At 50.2% G+C, this 10,618-nt stretch overlaps 2 protein-coding genes across 5 annotated transcripts; one reads left to right on the top strand and one right to left on the bottom strand.

The window, feature by feature from the left end:
• The first annotated feature begins 2,173 nt into the window (after nt 1-2,173).
• LOC123131779 (glucan endo-1,3-beta-glucosidase 4) lies at nt 2,174-6,946 on the top strand. The gene is made up of 5 exons (XM_044551457.1): nt 2,174-2,392; nt 3,525-3,663; nt 5,104-6,042; nt 6,151-6,178; nt 6,279-6,946. The coding sequence occupies exons 2-5, from the start codon at nt 3,585-3,587 to the stop codon at nt 6,775-6,777; spliced, it is 1,545 nt and encodes a 514-aa protein (XP_044407392.1). The 5' UTR covers nt 2,174-2,392; nt 3,525-3,584; the 3' UTR covers nt 6,778-6,946.
• LOC123131780 (putative pentatricopeptide repeat-containing protein At1g53330) lies at nt 3,851-10,209 on the bottom strand. 4 transcript variants are annotated; one of them, XM_044551460.1, is made up of 5 exons: nt 8,653-10,209; nt 8,466-8,538; nt 8,204-8,335; nt 6,963-7,181; nt 3,851-4,573 (listed from the first exon to the last, which is right to left on the bottom strand). In XM_044551460.1, exon 1 carries the CDS (start codon nt 10,172-10,174, stop codon nt 8,783-8,785), a length of 1,392 nt encoding a protein of 463 aa, XP_044407395.1. In that variant the 5' UTR covers nt 10,175-10,209; the 3' UTR covers nt 3,851-4,573; nt 6,963-7,181; nt 8,204-8,335; nt 8,466-8,538; nt 8,653-8,782. The 4 variants fall into 4 exon arrangements, with proteins under 4 accessions (XP_044407395.1, XP_044407396.1, XP_044407394.1 ...); XM_044551461.1 differs by having other exon boundaries at nt 7,890-8,335; XM_044551459.1 differs by having other exon boundaries at nt 6,963-7,131; nt 7,217-8,335.
• Between the last annotated feature and the right edge of the window lie 409 nt (nt 10,210-10,618).

Below are 10,618 nucleotides of genomic sequence, written 5' to 3' on the forward strand. Positions count from 1 at the left end.
GAGCATCTACAGCCGGACTTGGCAAATCCGGCCCCGTCCGCGAGCACTGACCGAGCACCCCTCAAATTAGCCACTTTGCATCCGTCTCTCTTATATTTCATCCCCTAGATCCATACAAAGCATGTAAAAGAAATCCTACATATTACATCTACGTACTACCCTAGCTACTCTTCGTCGTCGGAGATGTCCACGACGACGGTGCCTGGCACCGGCCAGACGGGCGGGTAGGAGGGCTCTGGCTCATCCTCCTCCTGCTCGACCTCATCCATGTAAGCGAACATCTCCGCCTCGTCCGCCTCCTCTTGCACCTCCATCTCTTGCCGGTGACGGCGTCTTGCCTCCGCATCCAACTCCGACTGGAGAGAATCGAGGATAGCCTGCTGCTCCGCCTGCAGATCCCGTCGCCGGTGTCCCTCACATCCTCCACCTCCAACTCCTCCTCCGTATCCACTGCATCCGGAGGTAACCCCGCAACGATCCAGGCTTCGCGCCTAGCCCGGATCTACTGAACGAGCTCGAGCCGGCGCTCCAGCATCAGAAATGGATCGCTCCTCACTCGGCGGCGTGGGGGCATGGCTACTAGGCGGACGGGTTGACTGGAATGTGGCGGCAGTGGCGGACAGGAGGAGAAAAATGTGGATGGATGATAAGATTTCGGTGCCACCGGTTGACTTAAATAGCCGGACAATGCACTACGCGGCGCCACCGGTCCGACGGAGGAGACGAGCTTCGGACCGCCAGTACGTTTCCGGCTAGGACCCCTTCGCCAGTCCGACGTGGCGGGCGTGTCGGTCAGCTCGGGCGTTTGAGGCCCGTTTGAGACGTCCGTCTGGCTCGAAAAAACATGATCGGAGGCTGACCGGGCAGCCCACCCGAGCATATGAGACGGATTTGAGAGGTCCGGCTGTAGAGATGCTGTTAGTTAAATCCTAGCCACACCCATAACATATAGCCCAGCCAGCCGTTATTGTATTATTTTTACTCGTGCTAGTCCTTATTAAGTGGAACTCGACGGTGATTGGCAGGTAAATCCGGCCAGTGACATCTGCGTATAAAACGGTATAAAATATCCGGTGTGAGGAAACAACGAGTCGTGCGTGCGTGCATGCATGCATGCATGCATGCATGTGTGACTCCCGTCGCGTCAGCTATCCAACCAAAGTGAGGACGCACGAAGCACTTGATCCCCGTCGACGGCGCCGCAAGACATATCCGATCCTAAAGGCAGAAATATGGAATTTCCTGCATGCTTTTAGCCCGTCTCTTTTCTTGGTGCAACCAGACGGAAAACCTTAGCGCCGATGACACCGAAAAGCAGCGGCGGTGTGCATGAGGATATCCACGAGTTAGCGTCACCGGACGGCGAAAGTGAGCAAGTAAGCTGGGATTGGCACGCAGGAGCTAGCTAGCCATGATAATTAATCAACGACATATGCCATGCTTTGGTAAAGAATCGGCGTCAGATAAAGGAGAGATGATAGGGATCATTCGGAGGAGGCATGTGGATGGCTCACCTGCTCGTGATTCGGCACGGCCGGTTTGTCAAACCCATCTGTCTGGTTTCGCACGGCCGTTGCGGTAGGCTCTCCTACTGTCGGAACTAGGATTCGTAGTTGCACCCGACAGCACACGTCCACGTCCACGTAAAACTCAACTTGGGTTTCTCACCCAACATGGTCGTTTCGTTAGGCGGGACTCGATCGATCGTGTACGTGCTCACACGGCTGGATTACTAGTGATCATACGCGGTGTGGATTCAGTTAACTTTGAGCTGTGGTTAAAATCAAGCCATGCAGTTACATTCAGTACGGTGTGGCGAGTGCCTGTGCCTACGCTTTCCTCGCGTCAGCGCTGCAAGCTGAAGCAAAACTCTTGGTCAAACTTACTGAAGTAGTACAAGGCATCTAAAATAGAAACGTGCATGATGAAACAGCAGTGTCAATCTTTCGTCGCCACCCACACGTGCATGAAACAAAATGCAAAGCACACACGTTCGTTCCGCGGACAAAATGACGGAGCACAACACACATACACACACAAGCAAGAAAATATCTCTCTCTCTCTCTCTCTCTCCCTCCTTTAATTTGGTCCTTTGTGGTGCAGCGAAAGAAAAAATGGCCAGCCACACACGAGTCGGCAAGCCAGGCACTTTCTCTCGCATGCAGCCGCCACTCACAGTCAGGTGATTACCTAGCTAGTGCGCATATAAATAGGCCCTGAGGCCTCTCCCGCTAGCCGCGGACTGCAGGCTCCAGGACACAGCAGGAGGATCCATCCATCCAGGGGTACGTCTAGTTAGGCGTCAAGCTCTCGTGTCAACACAAAGGCTACCTTTAGTTTCGTCCAGGAGAAGCACAAGCAAGCAAACTCTAGCTTCTTGCGGCCAGTTGAGGTATGTATGGCCGTCGTCGTCAGTTCTTTCTGCCACTGAACTTGCTCTTGCTAAATTCTCTAGCTACCTCGTTCCGTACGTGCTCTCCTTTTACCCCTTGGCCTGGATGGGTAAATGAAGTAGTGCGTTTGCCCCTTTTGATTTCAATACATACATCCATCCTTGTGTTGGTTCTGGGGTTATATCTATGGGGAGCGTACGTAGAATCTTCGTGTTTGATTGATTCCTCTTCCTGCTCTTTTAGTTATTAGTTTGGTCTTCTCACAAGTTCAACCAGTACAAATTACCTCATCAGCATGCATGCTCACTTTGTTGCTGCTTCCATTCAACCGCCTGCTTCCACATGCATGCAGATATATAGAAAGAGTAGAATGCCCGGTTGCTGCTTTGTTTTGTACTAATATATGAACAACCACCCAAGCATACATATGTAGTTAAGCAACAGGGTACCCACAGCTTAACGTGCGGTGACATTTCTTCTTCCATGGAGCATATATACCTCAGCTAGGAGCAAAAAAATACAAGGAAGCTAAACCAGTGTTCATGAAAAACTGGAGCATACCTTGTTAGTTAGGAGCAAAATCCATTCCGGTCGCTATAGCTAAACTAGGTACTCCAACTCATCAAGTATAGTCACTTGTTAGGATACTAGTGTTAGGTGTCTCCGTTTACCCACCAAAATGAATTGTGGACTATGCATGCAAATGCAATGCAATCGTGGCCCTGCCAGATGTCGACACTGCCTTGGATGGAACGGTTGTTGATCAGTTGCTGTCACAAGAGTAGTGACCAAAGTGTTGCGGGAGCATATCCTGGTCCATGTTCTCCTCAATTAACTACTTTCTTCTTCTTTCTCGGTGGCGTTTCCTGTTATAGGACTACTAGTACAGTCTTGTTGGTGACCGGCCATCTGGATTCTGGAAGCACCATGAATAAGCTCATATAATGCGTCAGGCCCGCAGCATATGGTTATGCCCCATGTTTGCCGGAAAATAATAAGATTAGCACTATTCCCACCGATTCCAATTTTGCCGGCTTTCCTTCCAACTGGACTGAAACACCTGTCGACAAAATTGCAAAATTTTGACAGTTTGTATGCATGTGTACATATTCTGACATGTGCTGCCTTCAGGGTTCAAGGAGCTGCAGTGTCTGCATCGTTGCTTCGCTAGCTCGCAGGAGAAATTAAAGAATGTTGCGCGAGAGATGGCAGTGGCAGGGATGCATTTTCATTCTCGTCCTGCTTCTTCTCTCCAACACATCAGCGTCAGGTATGTACTATATTAAGCCTGTGCTCCGGCCGGTTTTAGTGCCCGTACTGTCGCACGGGTTCCATTCTCGCTTGCTTTCTGTCCTCCGAGCTAGATTCGTTACTTAACTCACATACATTCATTCCCGTACCTAGAGAGAGCATCGCAGAAAGAAAGAAAGTGTGCAGCAGCACGAAGGGACTTTAAATTAAGCTGCGATGCGATGCGATGCCTGTGCGTTTTCTTTCAAGACTCTTGTCTTGTTGAGTTGAGCAACACAAGCAAAAGCAAAAGCAGGCGTGACACAACACGCGCCCAAGCTCAGGACTCGTGTTTAGTAAGAAACTGAATGATGCGCCTGTCCTACCTACCTAACTATCTTATATTCTCGATCAGTGTTTCTCTTTGACACATGTAAAAGCCTTACCTTCAGGCTTCAGTTATCCTGATAATTTTTTACTCAAGCACTCAACAGACTGAACCCCAGGGCCCAGGCCATGCGTGGCTGTAAGAGCATCTCTTGTCGAACCCTCGAAACCGCTTAGCTCTTTCAAAAAATTGTTTTGAAGAGTTAAACCGGACCTAGCCGAACCCTTATCCGGTTTATAACTCTTTTAAAAAATTAAGCGGTGCATCGGCTGGCACTTATATTTCAGTGGCTGCAACCGAGTCGTCAGGGGTCACCACCGCTGAATCAACATGGGGGGCCGTCGTCGATCGGATCGGCGTTGTGACTGGGAGAGGGCCACGCAGCCGCCCCGTGTTGGTGGAGCAGGCGGCTCACGCCTATGACATGACGGCGGTCCGCCTCCTTGTAGCCGAGGCCTTCTCCGAGCGAATCATGCGGAGTTTGTCGCCGACGAGCTTCGGATCCACGATTTTCCGTCCAGTGACTCCAAATCCTGCTCCGGTAGTGGACAGGGAGAAAATCCTGTCCGAAGAAGATTAAGTTATTTAGTTTAGTGTGCTAGTGGTAGTTTTATTTTGTTCGAAACGAGTAGTTTAAGTTCATGCATGTTATGCAATGTATTGAAATAAATATATGTGGAAAAAGTTTCAAGGAGCTAAATTAAAAAAATTGGCCAGGAACTGTTCTTTTCCTCCAATATAAGAAGTTACCACTTAAAACCATTTGAGGGGCTAAAAATTTAAAGGGCAATGCTAGACCTACGTAAGGTCTGTTGTGTGTTTTACATAAACAATATTGCGGAGAAAGATTATTGGGTCGGTTAGAGGGAAGGGGCCCACCCCGTTAAAATCAGGGGGCCGAGAGGTTTATAGTATGGAAAATTACGTAGGCCTTAATAGGTGTAAGATTATCGAAATTTAAATTATTAGGGATCGACTAGAGAAGCTCAGATCCAATGATGAAGATGTGGTCAAACAAGAAAAAAATCTTTGCCACACGCTGACAATTACTGACAACTGAAACTCAACTTTACCTTCATGCATGATGGACAGGCACTTCTCTGGAGGAGAAGGACAACACGATCCTCCCGTCAAATTCTCCATCAGACTTCGCGAGAATCCTGCAATCTAAGCAGACCAGGCAAGCGCGGGTGTGCAGCGGAGAAGACCACCGGCTGCTGCGCTCCCTCGCCAACACCGGAGCGGAGGTCATGGTCACCATCCCCAACTCACATCTGCAGCACATGGCCGAGTTCCAGGAGGAGGCCCGGCTCTGGGTCGCCGCCAACGTGGCGCCGTTCCTCCCGGCGACCATGATCACGCACATCCTGGCGGGAGGCAACGCCCTGTCGTCCGTTTCCCCCGGGGACGCCGCCTACTCGCTGGTCCCCACCATGCTGAACCTCCACGCCGCCCTCGTCGCCGCCGGACTTGACGGCCGCGTCAGGGTGTCTACCGCGCTCTCCGCGGTGCCACTCGCCCCGTCTTGGTCCGCCGGCATCGCCAGGCGCGTCCTGCGGTTCCTGGGGGAGACCGGCTCGCCATTGTTCCTCCTCAAAGCTCACGCGTCTGAGGCCACCGCAGAAGCCAAAGTCGGCAACTCATACGCCGCGATGCGGGCGCTGGGCTTCTCCAGCATCCCGCTGATCGCGGCGGAGTCGGCGGAGCTCGGTCTCACTGGGGCGCTGGTGTACCACAGCTACTTGTATGGCCGTCGTCCTGGCGGTGGCGGGAGGCGGTCGCTGGCGACAGGGACGTTCTGCGTGGCGCTCCAGAACGCGGACCCGACGGCCCTGCAGGCAGGCCTGAGCTGGGCGTGCGGGCAGGGCCAGGCCGACTGCTCCGCAGTGCAGCCCGGAGGGGCTTGCTACAAGCAGAACAACGTGGCGGCGCTGGCCTCATACGCCTACAATGACTACTACCAGAAGAGCGCCAGCACCGGCGCCACCTGCTCCTTCAATGGCACCGCCACCACTACTGCCACTGATCCCAGTAAGCACCAACAAGAACCATTTCGATGCATAACCTTCTGTCCTGTACAACCATGGATGGCTGGCTGTTCTTGTTCTCTGATTCTTTCATGTTAATTGCTCATTGCAGGTTCAGGATCGTGCGTCTTCGCAGGAAGGTGAGCACAGTTTCTCGTGATACCTGAAATAGTCAGCGCTCCCGCTCCTGCTCCCAGATTATTTCACAAATCTGACACGGTACCAATTTCGTGCTTGCAGCACGATGGCAGGAGGCTCCACCTCTAACTCGAGCGTGCCAAGCGCCAGCCCTCCGACGAGCCTGGGCGCCCCTCCGCCAGACAATCTCACTCCTCCAGTCGGCTCAAGCCCTCCGTCCGACTTTGGCCCCCCGGCAGCCGACACGGCCCCTCCGACGAGCCTGGGCGCCCCTCCGTCAGATGATCTCACTCCTCCAGTCGGCTCAAGCCCTCCGTCCGACTTTGGCCGCCCGGCAGCCGACACGGCCCCTCCGACGAGCTTTGACGCTCCTGCAGGTGGCTTCGGACCACCGTCTGGCTTCGGTCCCCCGTCTGTGTTCGGCAGCCCGCCATCGACGTTTGGCCCGCCTGGGAGCTTAAACGGGAGCGGGAGCTTCGGGCCGAGCAGCACCCTCGAGCCTTACGGCGTCGGGTGCCGCCATGTCACCTCCTTGGCTGTCTCCACCCTTCTCTCCGCCATTGTTCTCGCCCTTCTTTGCGCGTCACCCAATCTAATGTAAATTTTCCGAGTGTGAATTTGGATTAGCTATACAGAGCTAACACTGTCGTTAGCTATTACTATTACATCGTATGTTCTTGGTCTTGTAGATGTCAGATTCAATGTTTAGGAATCGTATCGTATGTATATATATATATGATTTGCAGAGTATTTGGCATTGCACTTGAGAATAACCTGGGTACATACCTGGGTAGTTAGCCTGACATGTTTTGGATTGGGAATAGTTTCAGTTCGCTTGTGAAAAAAAAGGAGCTTCAGCGCGATGACTTTAGACATGCAACTTCTGAACCGACTGGCCATTTCTCTTCCCGGATGAAGTCAACTTTCAGAGTTCAAACCGTGTCTCCAGCGTCCTCTGGATGGTCGGCAGCAACCGCATTGTTGAAACAAAAGTGTTATAAGGAGCTGAAAAGCAACAAGCTAATGATTACCAAACTTACTAGTTTACATCAGGATGATTGCTCCAAGCAAGTTTCCGATAGGCTGGAACAGGACATGTTCTTAGAACCAACACAGAAAGAAAAATTTACAGGTGTGTTCAGAGTATTGCTTACCAACCTCATATTTCCATTAATACGAAATACTAAACAAGTGAAAGAATCAGCTAATGAGTTGATGAAAGTGACATTAAAAGCATTCATTTGAGTCCAAACAAAATGGCCCTAGAGGTCATGGCATACTTTGCACCAAAGACTAATGATCCAATTACATGCTAATGGTGCAGGATATTACTTTACCATTTACCAATGATACATACCTTAATGCAGTACTGATTTTATTTTACATGTAGATTGTATATGAATAAAAGAGAATCAAAATTGGAAGTTGGAAATCAACTATGAAAGGTTTGCATATCCGATAATCATAAGAATTTATATGGGGAACAGCAGGATAACTAAGAAAAATGGTTTAAACTGGAGTGAAACAAAACTTGATCTGGTTCTATGCCAAACAAATACTCCCTAGTGTAGTGTCAAAAACGCTCTTATATTATGGGACGGAGGCAGAAGTTCACTTTTTATGTGAGCAAGTGCTAGATTTTTATTCAACGGATGGAGGTTGTTGGACTACAGGCAGGAAAAAAAATACTAAACTAGACATTAACCGGCGAACCTCCTTCCAAGCAGAAACTTCTTCCTAGATGTATGCAATCAAGGAGAAGAGTGCTCCCCTTGCCTGAAGACTCAGTCTATTTCTTTCTAGCCATATCAACAACAAAAATCAGAAGCTTTGAGGTTTTCTGTCCTTCAGGAAATTGTGTTCAGGAAATCTGGCCCTAAAAAAACAACCTTCATGATGACACCAGGGTTTTCAAAGATAAACAGGAGAGACTGTCCAGTCCAGGCTCCGGCTACGAACTACTGCTAACAGAGCTGATTCTGTGTGGCACAGAGCGCAGGAGATGGACGTGGTAAACATATACTCACTACATCTGTTTCCAACTGAATACTTCAGTTTTGAAAGGCGAAAAATTGATAAGATAGCCATAGGACTGTTGCACTTGTCAAGTCTTTTCCCCAATATCTTTACTCTTTCTGGCATTTGCTAATTCTTGTAACCTGTGGAAAAGTCAAAGGGTATTTAGAAGAGCACAATGTCACTTGTGATTCAATAACAGAGCAATATGTAAAAAACAACATTATCTTCATAAGCATATCAGTATTCAGAGAATCTTAAGAAACTATATACCTTTTATGTTTTTATAACCTTGTATGAAGTATTTTTATCGCCAATATACTCTCATCTGCACACTACATCCACCCTGCATCAAATGCACATCTATTATTAATAATGAACTCAATCTTAATATTTCATCTATCTTTGGTCCTGTCCTGCTGATCAATAACATTAACAGAACTTCAAGGTAAGAACCAACCTGAATTGCGTAGGAAAACCTGATAGGTAGCCTTGGCTAGCAATACAACATAGTGGTAGCTTAGTAGATAAAACAGCACAATCATACTTTCAAAACAACAACCAGGTTAATCAAGTATCCAGAGACCCAGTCAAGTGAATCTTAAACTATCCAGATGTTTCTCTGTCATAAGCTCTGCAGGGTCATTCAGCGCACTGGTGACAGCTTTCTCCCATGCACTTGACTCTAGAGCATTCACCTTCGCCAGACGGCATAACACTGACTCTAGCAACACTGCATCCCCTTCCCTCTCAATTCCCTGAATGAACTTGGTCGCACCATCCTTGCTTGGCGCAAAACCCTTAAAGGTCATCTCATCCAAAACCTGATCTGCTTCATGAAATGCCCCAGCTACACACATGCCATCAAAGAGCATTCTGTACGTCACCACATCAGGAGGGCAGCCCCTTCTAGGCATATCCTCAACCAACTCATTTGCATCCTGCCACCGCCCCAACTTGCACAGCCCAGCAACCAACGTGTTATAACTCACTACATCTGCCTTGCACCCGCTGTTCTGCATGTCATCAAGCACCGCGAACGCAGCATCCAAATCGCCCTCATCCTCACAGAAACCTGCGATCATCGCATTGTGCACCACTCTATCAGCCTGAATGTCCCTACCCTTCATCTCTTCCAGCAAACCAACCACTTCCCCTTTCCGGCCACCCCTAAACAACGCCCTAACCAAGGTCGCATAAATGGCGGGATCCAGCACAAGATCTGCGTCGGCCACCATCTCCTCTTTGAGCCTAACCGCCTTGTCCACATCCCCCCTCTGACAGAGCCCCTTCATCAAGCTGGCATACACATGAGCATTTGGCCTCACATTGTACTGCTCAGCCATGGCGTCCTTCACGTCGAACGCCTCCTCGAGACGACCACAATCGCAAAACGCGGCAACCAGGGTGCCAAACGTGACGACGGTCGGGGCGATCCGCCGCTGCAGCATTTCGTCGAACAGGAGGCGGACGTGGTCGACCGAGCCACCAGACGCCGCAGCCGCGCGGATGAGGATGTTGTAGGTGCACGCGTCCGGAGGGATGGCGGCGTCCCGGCAAACAGAGAGGAGCTCGGCGAGGGGCGTGCTGCAGACGGCGAGGGCGTGCAGGAGGGCGTTGAGGGCGCGGGTGGTGCGGGGGCCGGGGAAGGCGGGGTGGGCGAAGGCGCGGCGGGCGGCGGCGGGGAGGCGGGCGCGGCCGTAGGCGGATATGACGCAGTGGAGCAGGGGCTCGCGAGGCTGGAGGGGGGAGGCGCGGAGGCTGGAGAGGAGGGACTCCATGGCCGGGAAGTGCCGCGCGGCGGCGAGCTTGGAGATGATGAGGTCGTAGCAGCGGAGGGAGTAGCGGAACGGGGTGGAGACAGGGGTGGTCGGCGGGCTGAGGAAGAGGCGGAGCGCGGCGGAGGGGTCGCGCTCGCGTCGGAGCGCTGCGGCGAGGTGGTACGACGAGAACTTGGTGCCGGCCATGGCGGCGTTCGGCATCTCTCCCGAACTGCTAAGGAATTTTGGAGGGGCTATTGGCCTGGTCAGAAATACAGTACAAGTTTTTCAACATGACGGCCGGATATTCAATTTGGCTCTAGGAGCATGCTCCTGCGTGTCGAAAATGGATTTTACAAAATTTGAATAAAAAATAGATATGCTCATTGTCACACCCAAATGGTACATGCGAATTTGCAGGTGGAAAATTTAAGCATTTTGACATGTAAAAAAAAATCAAACACCAAATGTTACCTCGAAAATTTAAGCACATTTACCACACTAATATGGACATCTAAATTTTTTCAAAAGTCTATTTTTCTTACATAATTGTCTCTGATTAGAAATTTGTTAATTGCATAATTTCCAAATGCTTATATTTTATTTAAAAATTGTTATTCGTGCACTAAAAAGTGTCCAACCTATATTAAAAAAAAATCTTCTCGA

The sequence above is a fragment of the Triticum aestivum genome, chromosome 6A (assembly GCF_018294505.1).
Source record: "Triticum aestivum cultivar Chinese Spring chromosome 6A, IWGSC CS RefSeq v2.1, whole genome shotgun sequence".
In the NCBI taxonomy this organism is placed as follows: Eukaryota; Viridiplantae; Streptophyta; class Magnoliopsida; order Poales; family Poaceae; genus Triticum; species Triticum aestivum.